We start from the raw sequence: 14,172 nt of genomic DNA on the forward strand, positions 1-14,172 counted from the left end.
AAAGAAGCAAAGTACCCTCTGGTGAAGGCCCCTTCCAAGGTGCAGTGAGGGCCTGCCTAGGGGTTGTTTTAGTGCCTGCATGGTACTTATGAACTGCCCGTGGGCTGGTAGCCCCTTGGACTTCCTTCTGACTGCAGAATTTGCCCCTGTATCCTAACACCAAAAAGCAGTTTGCCCCACCCTGCCACATGCTGTGGCTTGCCTTCCCAGCGCCACGACATGCCACAGAGTCACTGCGCCATGTCATGAAGCACCAACAGGTGACACGAGAGGCTGCCAGGAGATCACCCCACCTGCAGGAGCCCTGTGATGCACTTCCCTCCACCCCGTCACTGCACCCATTCCAAAGCACTCCGAATCCATCCCCACTGAGGCGCAGCCAGGTGGGGTGCACAGCCCAGTCCACCTCCAGGGTGAACCGATGCAGGCAGCGGGTCTTGCCCCATATTCTTGGCTGTTCTCTGCCCTCACGTGGTCCCCTCTGCATCCTGATCTGCTGAAACATGCTCCCTCTTCCCGTCCCCTCTCTCCCATCACCAACTTAATTCCTTAATTCCCACTAGAGATAAGCAGATCTTTCACTGAAATTTACCATTAATCCAAAGGAAAATAGGGGTGGGAAGGGGTGAAGATAGGGAAAGGGTGAGGTGGGGGAGGGGAAGTGTGAAGACAGCCAACCACTCTGCCCGCTCCTAGATCTCGGACAGTTGTGGCGGCTGAGGAATCCTAAACCCCTGAGCTGGTCATCCCACATCTGGTCACACAACTGCTGGGAGGGCTTCTGGGCCTGGTTCAACTCTGAGCACCACAATTGTTGCTGCGGAGCTAGACAACTTGGTTCAAAAGAGAACACCCGAGATGGCAACGTGTGTGAGACCATGTCATATGCAAAACTGGTTGTGCTACAGGGTTCCCAGGGCAGACACAGGACTAATGGGTGGGTGCTTCAGGGATACAGTTCTCAGCTCAGTGCAAGGGGGAATCTGGGGCAGTCAGAGTTGTCTGGGCTTCCATGGAGGGTGGCAATTGCCCCACCACTGGAGGTACTCATGCTGAGGCTGGATGATTGACCAACAGGTAGGGGTGTGGTTAAGGGGTTTTAAGAAGCAAATGGGTGTTATGTTATTTGATCTCCCTTCCAATGCTGAAACTCCAGGACTCTCTGAGTACCCTCTCTGCCATCCCCTGCATGGCAGGGAGGTAACTTCAGCTATGGGCCCAGCTGGGAGGCTCTTTCCAGACCAGGGTCTGGGAGTGGACCAAGTGGGCTCATGTTTAATCTGTATACCTATGAAGGGTGACAGAGGACACAGTCCCCTGCCTAGCCTACCTGCCCCTTCATGTCCAAGCAGGGATGCCACATGACCCCTGATGCCCCAACTCCTTTACCACCCAGCCGGGTGGGCCTCTGCCCTGAGGCATTCCTGCCTGCTATGTGAGGCCGGAAACCAGAGGGTGGATGCTATCCTACGCTGGAATGGACGTTATGTTTGCTGCTGTGTCCCCAGCTCCCATCTCTATGCCTGCCACACAGGAGGCACTCAGGGTTCATGCTATTGAGTGAATGCAGGAATGGCCTGTCCACCTCTCACCTAACACAGCCAGGACAGAGGGCTTCCCACAAGGGCTTGCAAGGGGCACTTGAGGTATCCAGAATCCTACATCTTGCACATAACTCTTGCTTCCAACTGTCCTTTATTTAAGAGGGGAGCACAGGATGGCTCCAAAGAGCTACCAGGCACCTTCCCACATAACCATCTGGGAGTGGGAGTTCTCCTCTGATATACCCTGCCCATGTTGACCATCGGGAGAAGTCACAGGAGCCCACCAGAGGGACTCTGAACAGCGTTCTGGGTCACACACTGCTGGGAGAGCTCCTGGGCCTGGCTTCCCCAGCCTCAGGGAAGGGACCCTCCCCTAGACTTGGGGTTTCTGGGCAGCAGTAGCTAATAACAGCCCAGTGGTGTGATCATGCCCTGTGCTAACCATACCACGTGTGTTATTTACCTTTTCTAAACCACCCATTATGTCACCCCCATTTTACAGTCAAGGGAACTCAAGTTTGGAGAAGACAAGACAGATAAACACACTGACACAGGTAAGTCACAAAAGGCTGAGACCATTTGGCTCCAAAATAACCAGTCGGTTCAGTCAATTTGGTGGGGAAAAAGTTAGCTGTGATCCTATAGACAAAACAATTATCTGAGACTGACCTTTCCTCTTCCCTAGCTGGCGGCTGGGGGGCAGTGTAGACCTTGCCTTGAACAGTCATTATCTTTGACTGCCTCCCCTTACCTCTCCTCCATTCTCCTCTCCCCCTGCCCCATCCTCAGTATCCAGGCTCTGCTCCCACCTCTGTGGGAAAGACTAGCAATAAGATTCTAATCAGGAGCAGGCGTGCACACACACTCGTGCACGCACACGTACACACACAAACCATAAACCTCTCATATACACACACAGAGGACATAGACACACTTGTAAAGAGACACATAAACCAGCACAGATGATCATTACAGTGCAAGCTGTGTACATAAGTACCAAGGGGACAGGAGCAATGGAGTGATAGGGGACGGGAGAGGGTAACTGGGGGACAGTTCCTGGGATGGGTGTCTCCTAGCCGAGCTTGGGGTAGGGGAGGCCACAGAGACCCTTCCCAGCTATCCCTGCAGCAGCACTTGGAGGTGGGCACCAAAGACTGTAGCAGCCACCCCTCCCCCATCATCACCACCCTCCTCTTCAGTACTGACCCCTGGCCCATTATCTGACTCATGGGAGGGGTGGGAAGAGTGCTGTGGCCAGGGCAGAGGCAGGCACAGGGGAGCAGGAGGCTGTCACATAAGTCCCCCCAAAGGCCCATCCATCAAGCCAGTGGAGATAATCAGAGTGCTCAGCTGGCCCAGGACACTGATTACTCTCTTGGCACCATAAACACAGGGAATAAATCTGGGAAGGGGCAGGGTAGGAGGGTGTCTTGGTAGCAGGGCTGGCCACCCTGCCTGGGAAGGGAGCCGTGGCCCATCCATCATTCTGAGAGATGCAACAATCTAGGCCAATGAGATCAGGACAGTTCAGGGGGCGGGGGAAGTGGGCAATCATAATAAAATAATCCAGTGCGGTGCGACTGCTCTGCTCCAATCTTATTTACACTCAGGGAGATGCCTGGCCCTGCCTCTGCTCCAATTTATACCCAGGAGCTGCAGCAGAAAGCCTCTGCCATTGATTCAAAACCCTGAAAGGAGGCCCCATCTCCTCTCCCAGGGGGCAGAGGAGAAGGGAGTAAAAGTGTCTTGGCTCAAGAGCCCAAGCAAGCATCTGCAGGCCCCAGGCAGACTCTGGGCAGAGCTGGTCCCTTTGCGCTCACTGGGCAATCCTTGTGTTTGGATGGGAGTCAGGTGGGTTGTAAGCTCTCCTTCCTCCTACTGCTTCCGAACACTTCCTGGGTGCAGGGCACATTCCAGCCTCAGGAGCCAATTGCACAGCTCTGGTCTGTGTCTGGGCCACAGAGGCCGCGTGGTAATTTAAGCTAACGGAGCATGGATAATCTAGAACAGCAGAAGGTCTAGGAGGAATTTCTCTTTGGCGTCGAAACAGATCAGATGACTGTTTTGCAGCCGAGTTACCTTCCTAATTAAGCAAGGGAGTCTGTGAGGCCTGAGCCCACATGGTGACCTGTAGGGTCAGGGTGTGCTGGGAGGAGCACCAGCCCTGGGTGACCCTTGAGAAGATAATCCGAGTACTTAGTCACAACACAGGGAATGCGTTTTGATTTCTCTGCTCCGATGACTTTCTTTCCTAGGATAGTTCTGTACTCCCACTGCAAGTCTGAGGATGCCTGGACCCAGGATCAACCGCCTCTGTCCCTAGCTCCCTGTCCTGAGCCTGCCTGGAGCAGAGGAAGCCCAGCCTTTTCATCCCAGGAGATGAAAGCAACTAGCACAGGTGAACACCTTAAATCCTCTCCCCACCCACACTCCCTAGTAGGGGCTTCTCCCTCGCCATCTTTTGGGATCTCTGGGTGAAGGCAAGAGAGACCAAAATCTTCCACGAGCTTAGGACAGCTCCAGCACAGGATCAGTTTGTTGAGCCCTGGACCCACCCAGAATCTGGGTCCAGCCTTGGAACGCTCACAGGCGGGGTGGGGTGGGGTGGGGCAGTTCCAGGCAGATTCTCTCGGAGAAGCTACACCTGCCCCTAGTCTCACCGTGAAATATGGTAGGAGGCCTTCCAAATGGCATCAGTGATGCCCAAAGACTCAGGGGATGAAACAGTGATAACATCAGGACATTCAACTCCAGCACAGCCACACGAATACTGCCCAGACACAACAGTTACCAGCAGGCTATACCCGAATTGTACTTCTGACACTTCTAAGGTATCCAAAGGATATAACAGTAATACTACCAAGACTCTCTGAAGATACAACACTAATAGCTCCGCAAATGCTCCAGGATGTACACTGCAGCACCAGGTTATCCTGGCACCATCAAAGGGACAGAAGTGTAAGTACTAAGATGCTAATAAGTAATAAGGGTGGTGGGCGATTCTGAAAGCAAGGTCTTGTGAGTCCTCCAGGCTTAGTAACACCCCACCCCCCCACCACTTCCCCCAGAAGAGGCAGCTTAGCCAAGTGTATGATCATGGACACTGGGACTGACTTCCTGGATCTGAATCCTGGCTCTGCCATTTACTAGCTGTGTGATCATGGGCAAGGGACCTAACCTCTGTCTGGGCCTCATTTTTTCATATGTAAAAATGGGGAGAATAGGAGTAACTTCTACATGAGCTGTTACAAAGATTAGGTAAGTTATTACCTGTTAAGATGTTTACGATGGTGCCTGGCACCCATGAACTCTCAATAAAAGTTTTCTATCATCATCATCATCATCATCAATGGCCCACACAAGCAACATCTATCTACCCAGCATGTACTACTGGCCCACTGTGTGGCCGGCCCTGTGCTAGGCCCAGGGGAAACCATGCCCTGTCAGTAATGGAGCTCTCAGTTGTGGAGAAGATAAACCTCAGGCCCAAATAACTATACAGCAAGATGGAGAGTACTTGGTGTCACGGTGGCATGGATGAGGTGCTGGGGGGCACTGAGATGAGAAAGGTTATCCTCAATTGGGGATGGGGGGAGGTCATAAAGGCTTCATGATAGAAATGGCTCTTGACCTCATATTTAGATTTAGTATCTGTGGGAAATAAGGGAGACTGCGGAAATAGCATGTGCAAAGGCACTGGGGTGGGAAGGCATAGATGGTAAATTGAGGGAGGGCAGCAGGAGATGAGCCAGGCATGGGGCAGCCAAATGCTCCTGGGTCTGTGAGTGTCCCTCTCAGGTGTGCCTTAGGTACATTCATCCAAGAAGCAGTGCGGGCAGACTGGAGCCGGGGCTGGGCAACCACCCCACTAGTGAGGACCTTGCTACCACCCTCCCCCAAAGTAAGACCCACATGACATGGTGGCAGGGCTAGCTTGGCTCAGAGACACCTTCTTCACTACACTTGTCCTAGGGGCTGACAGCATTTGTCCACAAGACACCAGGACTGAGGGAGGGGGCACCTATGGTGCAGAGACCAGAGCTCAGGGCAGCCACCTCCCCAATCCCACCTGCACTCCTGGCACACTGCAGGCAGAGCCTTCCAGGGATGCTCCCAGGGGCCAATGCAGGCCCCTGTGCCCTTTTCTCCAGAGCAGGGCTGACTTGTGTCTGCCTCAACAGATTGGCGCTCCCATGTCTGCTGACTCATTTGGCGGGAACACCAGCTCACCTGCCAAAGCGTGGGCTGACCCATGTGACCCCCCCATGAGAGCATACCAAGTGAGCCTGGGTGTGCTGAGAACCAGTGATCTGGGCTTGGCCCTCATTTTCTTCCACAAGCCTGAGGCACCGAGAAGGGGCCCGCTTGCGTTTGCCCTGGTCTTGTTTCCCATGGTGACATCCACAGAGCCATGGTGGTATTCTGGGGACCAGCAGGCATGCAAGATTATAGGGGAAGAAGAGAAAGCAGAGAGGGGAGGGTTCAGGCAGAGAGGAGGTAGCTGTCAACAGGCACTAGAATCTGCTAAGAAAGAAAGAAGCCCGACTTTGGTGCGAAGAACCCCAAGATAGAATACAAGGCCCCACCATGGCAACTGTGGACAAGGTACTCAACTCCAGGGAGTGGGTGGGACCAGGAAGCCCCCGTCAAGGCTACAGCTGGCTCTTGGTAGCAGCTGGCTCTTTCAGCCTTGGGTGAAGCTCCATCTATAGGTGAGGAATGCTCACCTAAGCGCTTCCACCACAGGGTCCCCAAGTCCCTACCCGTGCCTATTGGATGGAAAGATGGGCCAAGATTCAAGCCAAGGCCACTGTAAGGACTCCAGACCCATCTCTGCTGCTGGGACACATCTCTCAGAGCACCTCCAGATGCACGGGTGGGTGGGTGTGTGGTGTCCCCCATCCCCAAGGGTCCTCCTCCATGGAATGATTTGTTGAGCTTTGCAGCTAGCTCCTCCCAGAGAAGGCAGACTCCTCTGAACAGCCCTGGAGGGAGCTGTGTCCTTCTCCCCTCAGGCGGGGACAGAACTGAAAGTCCAAGTGGGAGGGAGGGACCCTGAGATTCCAGCTTTGGGGAACATGCATTCCAAGACTTTGGAAGGAGGGACTCCATTTAAGCCCATAGATGGAACTCAGACTCCCAATGGGACATGGTTGTGCCCACGGACACTGGCCTGTTTTGCTGCCTGGGCCACGCCTGCAGCTGTGTCCCAATGGAGCCACCAGCCAGCGGAACTAATGTCCTCTAATGAGATCCGGGCCAGAGTGGCCAGGCGGGTTTTATTGTCTGTGGCTTGGTAATGAGACTCCTCATAAACTGGGAATGAAATTGGGGTCTGTGCAGAGCAGAGGGGGTTGGGGGTGGCCCAAGAGAGGGAGTTGATTCTGTCTGGCAAATCTCGTCCCCTTTCCTCTCTCTGCTCCCCCATCTAGTCTACAATGCCTTCTCTCTGCCCCTAGGCCAGGCCCACACCCTGGCCTCCCTCGTGCCTGCCTGTACCCTTGGGGCTCCACACTCACACATCAGGGCCCTGCCCATGTCTCAGCCCAGATCCCTGGGGGGATGCTCCAGTGTCCAGAAGGATACCGCTTTCCCTGGCCCCCCAGCTGTTCTGTTGCTAGGCATCCCATACCCTGTGCCAACGTGGGCTCTGTGGTCGGCTCTGGCTGGGCCACCCTCCAACCTATATCCTCGACTTATCCCTCCCTCTCACAGGGAGACACCATGCTCTGGCTTATTGTGGCAGGAGAGCGTAAGCTCGTGATGGCTGGCAAAGCAAATGACCATCTCATGGACACATTCTATTGTGGCTGGGCTCAACTTCTGTCTTTCCATCCCAGTTCATTTCATCTTCCTGACCTACTGGACTTGCAGTCAGAATACCTGGAGTCCAATGTGGCCACACTGGCACAAGACGGTCAGCAAATTACTGAACCTCAGCCTCACGTTCCTCATCTGTAACGGAGTAGTAATATTAATACCAATGACATGCGTTACTGAGAGGATCAGCTGAAACTATGAACTGTAAACAGTGCTGCAAACATTATTACTGTAATGTAAAAGGATTTAGTTTGCAACAGGAAAAACTAAAAGGACTCTCTGTGGGTGAGAAGGAGGTGACCCCAGGAGGTACTATCTCACCAGGTGAGTGGACTCCTGGAGGGAGGGTCCTGTTGTCCATCCACCCCTCAAATGTGGAAGTTTGTAGGAAGGCAGGGGCTGAGTCCCAGTGTGCTTTCTGCCAGCCCTGGGCTGCTGCCACAGCAAGCGCTCCAGATGGGCAATGGTGCCTAGCTGGGCTGCAGCCAGGGAGCGAGGTGGGTGCCGGGAGAGCCTCGGTAGCGGCGTGCTGCAGAACAAAGGCTGCACAGCACCTGCTGCCAGTGCAGTACACGGCCACTGGGGCTGGGCCTGTGTAGGTGCCTGCAGCCAGCCATGCCACCTGAGCCCACCAGGGCTGCTGTGGCCTCAGGCACCATTTCCAAGTGGGTGCAGGGACTCACTCTCTGAGGAGCTCCTGGTTGGAGACAAGGGAAGTGAGGTCAGCAGAAGGCAGGTAGCTGAGTGGCTCTTTCTAAAGGGAACACAAAGTTGGCACTGCCCAATTAGCAGACTCAGAGGGGCCAGGACCATTCAGAGAAAAGGTGGAGGGAACAGGAGAAGTTACCACTTTATTGCATGTTTGTCACACTCCTGGCAATGTGCTCAGCACTTTTCATATGTTATTTTCAATCTCTTCATCACAAACCTCTTTGGAAATCTGTAGTAACAAAAACCCATTTTACAGATGGGAAAACTGAGCCTACAAAAAGACTTAACCAAGGTCACTTGGTTAGCAACTGGTAGAACTGGGATTCCAATCCAGTGCAGCTGGCCTCACTCTGCAGCCTCACTATACCAAGACGGAGGTAACCACAGGGTTGTAGGGAGAGGAACTGCGCTATCTGTTGCTCCCTCTAGACTAGGGCTGGGACCATTGCTGCTCTGCCCTCCGTTGGGAGACTGTGAAAGGCACAGATTCCATGAGCTCCTGAGAATACACGTATTGCCTCCCTCCAACCTTGCTCAGGATAAACCTGGAATTATCTATTGCCCTGAAAATTCTACAATTTGCTGTCAGAGTCTTTCTTTGTCTCCTTCTTGGGACTCTCCTGTTGCACTGAGTTCATCTCTATTTGTGGAATGAGTCAGTGTTCAAATGCTATGTGTTTGCTTATCTCTCTTCCCTTTCCTCATCTCCCAGCCCCAAACAGCACAAGAGAACCCAGAGCTTAAATGGTTAACTGGACTAAGGGGTATTATCTCTAGCTCAGGGCATTCCCTCTGCAAGGTGATCCCTGCTCAGATCTTAAGTTACCTCCTGCCCCAGCCAGAACATCTGCTGCCGGCTTTGCAGACCTGGTCTCTGTGGAGAGGGGTGGGCATCATGGGGGGGAAACATTTTCCAGCTGGGCTTAGGCATAGGGTGCTGGGTTCCTGGGACTGCCCTCACCCTCACTCCTAGCCCCTCATTCCCACTTCCATTTCCAACAAGGGGCTCTTGCTTCCTGCTTCTTGAACCTGGGTTATTTCCAGGCACACGTATGTTGCTGACCTGGGCACACATATGGCTCTGCAGGGCTGCTCGTAGAGGACCAAAGCCGACACTCATGCCCCCTTTTAAATGCCCAGAGTATGCTACCTCACCCTGCCCCCATCATGATTCTTTCTCCCACATACCCATGCAGGAAGCAAAGATGCCAAATTAGGAGCTGAAAATCTATCTCCTTTGGCCCCTCCCAGCCATTCAGGGATCACGAAAACCCATGGGGCAGGCCGGGTCCCAGTTAACACCAGGTTCCAGTGCTGCTCTGTTTGTCAGGGAACAACAGTAGGCTGATAAGAAAAGAAAGTCTCCCCAGGTATCATCATGGTCTTGGGCATCTCCCAAGTCTAAAGTCAAGGGCACAATGGAAAAAGGAAGCAGCATCTAGCCTTCTCATACCTCCAAGGACCTGGCAGCATGTCCTGGAAGGAGGTGGCAAAGGGCAAATCCTGGGTCTCCTCCTGAAGTCACTCTCACTGACAATCTGACATAAACACAGGTGTTATCAAAGCTCAGAACCACACAAAATCCTAGTCAGAAAGCCGTAAGAAATCAGTCATACGTGAACATACATTTGATATTATATATTTATGGCCCCAGTCCCATCAGTATCTAACCCACAGATACTAATCCTAGTCCCCATAGATCTGCCTGTGCACGGTGAATTGTGGATCACCAATGCAAACACACAAAGCACTGCACACATGTGTGCATGCACCCTCTTTGTACTAAAGGCAAGACTATATGCGGACTGTCAGAAATGTTATTATTACCTAAGTTCCACAACTGGCTAATGTCCATTCTAGCCTGGAATGCTGGCTAATGTTGAAAGTTAAAAAAAAAAGAAAAGATAAAAAGAAAAAAAAATCAGCAAAACAGGTGAATATGCAGACACCTCTCCGTCTGCCCCTCCTCCAGTTAGGAGACATTCAATTTACCAGGTTAACCAGGAAAGATACAATCAGAAAAATCGAAGACACATTCACACCTCCCTTGGGTGTTTTCTGTTTGTGCTGAACAATGAACATTAGTCAGCTGCTAGACAATGGCAGTATCACAGACACAGCAACTGGAGCCGACCCTCTGCCCCTCCAGCCTGGCCCACTTGCTCAGTTGTCAGCACTAGGGTTCTGGCCAGTGCGACCATCTTGGCAGCACACAATTGGGTCACGGGTCGGGGGGGGGGTGGTCAGGCAGTGGCCAAGGTGGATTCATTGTGCAAAGCTAACGACACCCCTGGTCTTAGCCAGCATCAGGCAACAAGGGGCTCCCTATCCCACATGCTCGGAAGTTCAGCTTCAAGACGTACCTTCTAGACCACTCAGCCAGGGCAGCTGGGCCCAAGCTCTACCATATCTCCTCCTCCCCTCCAGCCTTGACTGTGAGGCCTTGAGTCTGATTTTGAGCCCTCTCCACAGCGCTGCCTCACGGACGATCATGGAGATTGCCGTTTACTCATGCTGCAATCCCCAGGCCAGCAGGATTGGTTCTGCCAAAATGCCCTGCCCAGCAAGCCCAAGCACACCACTGTCTGAGAAATGGGGAGAGAGGAAGGTAACTCAATAGTCCTGACAATTGGAGTTTCAAAGGAAACCACCATGACAGCGAGCTCTGCACAGGCTGCAGACAGGGGTGTGCTGTGGCCCGACAGGTCTTCCGAGGGTGTGCATGACGCCTGGGGTGTGTGTTCTCTTTCCAGACAAAAGGTGTGGGGAAGCCAATTAGGGAGGGTGTGGTGTAGGTGGGACACCAGCTCAGCGCACCTGCTTCTCAGGCAGGTTCTCTGCCTCCTTTCTCTGGGATGCAGCCCACATGCCCCACTGACCCTCTCCTTTAAGTTAACCAGGAAGAACTGTAGATTGTCATCTCAGAGATGACAACAGAGGCTTATGGGGCTTCACCACCCTTCCTGGTAAAATCTGCTGTCCAAAACGTATTTCTGTCTTTACACTTCAATAAACCTGATTGGGAATGTTTTGAAGTTGGGGGCCATCACACACATTGCAGGCTCCTCTCCTCACTCCATGCCCATACTCCCTGTTACAGCTCAGGAGAACCCAGAAAAGAGCATCAGACTGGCAAGTCCCCAGAGAGAAGCAGTAGCGGGCAGCTGGGAGGAAGCCAGTGGTGGTGCAAGGTGGGGTGTGGGCTGGCAACTTCTGGGCCTACTGTGCTCTGTCCAAGTGTCAGGCTGGGAACAGCCATATCCACCTGCCTCCCTTCACAGCGGACCCCAGAGTAAGCAAACAGAGGAGGCACCGGAACCGGAGGCACCAGGTCGAGGAGCTTGGTGAGTTTGGGAACTTGGGCTGCCTCTGATGCTACCCATTCATCAATTACAATCAATAGCAGAGCACTTATTAAGTGCCTGTCTCAGCTGTGGTTCCTGTTCTCTGCATCCCACCCCCTCATCTGGATTATTGGTAGGGGGAAGTGTCCACCTTGAGTCAGGTGAGTGTCACCTCCCTGCCCCCATTTCCTGGGTGGGTGGAGCACAGCAGGCCTCCAGCCACCAAAAGAAGGAATTAACCACTGTGCATCTCTGGATTAGGTTAACCCCTAGTGTGCTGGACCAACCAGGGCTCCAGGAAAGCTGGTCTCTCTCTGAGTTCCAGATGTGGACATACAGAATTGAAGAGTACCCAGAAGCCCAAACCCGGGTGGTTGGGCAAGTCCCAGAGGCTGAGCTTCTGGATCTCCTGCCGACTTCCTAGGCAGTCCAATGTATGATGAAGACCTCTCACTCTCACCAAGACCACACTCTGGGGGAGGGGCTCTGTTATGCCACTGTGAAGTGGGCAGTGACACCTGTGGGCCTGGGACTGTCCCCCCCCTTCTCCCATCTCTAGCAGGGCAGCACCCCAAGCTGCAAGGGTGGGGGGCACTCCGTACCTGCTTTCACAAACTGCTTCCCATGCCATCCACCACTAAGCCAGATTTGCGAAGCCCTAGCAGCGAGCTGGCTGGCAGGAGATGGGGCACAGCAGTGAATGAGGCCAGGCTCCTGCCTTCCAGGAGTGCACCCAAGCCCTGCAACTGGACAGACAGGCTGGCCCCTTGCTAACAAACTGCTGTATCACAGGTGCTGGGGATCTAATATTCTCTCCCCAAGCAGAGCTGTTCTCTGTACTCCAAACCCCTATTCTCTCACACCAAGGCAAAGACCAGGTGCTCCAATTAAGCTCCCCCACCCTCTAAAACAACCTACCTTGCTAGGGCGGGAGGTCAACTCTGTTTTTTTCCCAGGGGGCTAGAGTAACACCCCCTTTCCTCGTCCCCCCCCCCCCACCAGTGTTCGTGTTGCCAGGCACCGCTTGCCGGGCATCTTCCCCAGGGACACAAAGGGTTAAATCCAGGCGAGGGGACTCGGTCGGATTTGCCTCCTAAACGCATTTTCCAGTTCATTCCCCAGCACAATATGCCTGGGCTGGCCCCAGCCTCCGCTCCCACCCCACCCGTCAGAATGGGCCACCGCGGGCCATCCCAGGGTCGGGCGCTGGGTTAACCCCTCGGTCGCCGGCAGCTCGCACCTCGAGGAAGAACACGCGGGCACCCTCGGGAAAGTGGGTCATGCAGCCACCTGGATGGCACGAAACCCTGGTCGCCTTCTCCAGGGAGAACCCCCCGACCTGGGAGCGGAGTTTCGAGGCGGAGCCCAGTCCGCGCAAGGCCCGAAGGCAGCGATCCCCTGCAGCCCGGCCTCACCCTCCAGGAAAGGAACCGCAGGTGAGAGCCAGGAGCCGCCTCTGCCGCAGGAGCCGGCTCTCCGCGCCCGCTGTGGGGCGATGTGGGGCGGGAGGGCGCCGGAGCGCCCGAAAACCGACTGGCAAAGGAGTCAGCGAAATAAACGAAGCCCCCCCGCCATCCTGCAAACCCACAGCCCTCCGGCTCCAAGAATGACGCCCTCCCCCTGGGGCTGTTGTCTCATGCCCCGAGATGGTGATTACGGTGATTATTTTGCATTTATGTAACATGCAGTGTTTCCAAACTGCTTTCCGAGCTGAGAGCTGGTTATTAAATAAATAGAACGCTATTACATATTATTACTTTGGTGAAGAACTGAACGGAGAAAGTGCTTTCTTGCTACATAGAGACGTGCACCCGACTGCTTCCCCGCAGGGCAGGCTGTTCGGCTACTCAACCTCTCCTCCGCCGTGCCACCTCCCAGCCCCCTTGCCCAAGCCGTGACCCAACTTTTCCGGCTCCTTTCTCTTCCTACAACCCAGTCGTGCCCGCCATCCAGCTCTCAGCTCGGGGGAGGCACTGGATGGGGGGTGGGGGGGTGGGAGGGGGCCAGAGGTGAACGCGCTTACCTGGGAGGAAGAACGCAGTCAAGCCGAGAGCGAGTCCCCACCAGCGTCCAGCGGCGCCCGCAAGCCCCATCCGAGCCATCGGGGTCCGGGGGTCCGGTGAGAGGGTCGGCGAGGAGAGCGCTCGTCGCGCTCCAGAAGCCAGCCCGGAAGACGAGGGCGGATCACTGGCGGCCGGCGTGCGCTCCGAGGATCCAGGTCAGCCGCAGCCGTCGGCCGGGGCGGGGTGGGCTGGGTGGGATCCGCGCGGCCGCACTCGGGCCCCGGGCCGCCGCCGGCTCACAGATGCCCGCCGCAAGTTGCTCGAGTCATGCCCCCTTCGCCTCCTCCGCTCTCCTCTCCTCTCCTCCCCGCGCCGGTCCCCGCCCTCTTCTTCCACGCAGAGCCGGGCTGGGGAGAGGGACCCACTCCCGGCTGCCCGGCTGCCCGGCTGCGCGGCGCGGGCTCCCAGCTCCGGCGCGCTCACACCCTCCCGCTCGGCTCCAACTTGCAGGCGTCCATGGCCGGCCGTCCTCCGAGGGTGGCGGGACGAGCCCCGGCGGCGTGGAGGGCTCGGGGCCCAGGCTGCGGGCGCGCGGCTCGGCGGCCGGCGGCTCGGGCGGTGCAGCTGGACGAGAGGAGAGCCAGCCGGGAGCGCCGCGCGTCCCCGTCGCCGCTCTGCCTGGGGCCGACGATCCGCAACAATGTGGAGCCGCCTGGGCGCCGAGTGCAGCCGCGCTCGCTCCTCTCCCTC

The 14,172-nt window shown here is 55.2% G+C and overlaps 1 protein-coding gene across 1 annotated transcript in view; it reads right to left on the reverse strand.

Annotated features, from left to right (window-relative positions):
* Positions 1 to 13,559, reverse strand: part of NECTIN1 (nectin cell adhesion molecule 1) — a 65,471-nt gene extending 51,912 nt beyond the window's left edge. Inside the window, exon 1 of the mRNA XM_063093512.1 lies at positions 13,443 to 13,559. Coding sequence (XP_062949582.1) covers positions 13,443 to 13,521 — 79 coding nt within the window. The 5' untranslated portion in view covers positions 13,522 to 13,559. The remainder of the gene's footprint in view (positions 1 to 13,442) is intronic.
* Positions 13,560 to 14,172: the final 613 nt, after the last annotated feature.

This window comes from Cynocephalus volans, chromosome 4 (assembly GCF_027409185.1).
Source record: "Cynocephalus volans isolate mCynVol1 chromosome 4, mCynVol1.pri, whole genome shotgun sequence".
Taxonomy (NCBI): domain Eukaryota; kingdom Metazoa; phylum Chordata; class Mammalia; order Dermoptera; family Cynocephalidae; genus Cynocephalus; species Cynocephalus volans.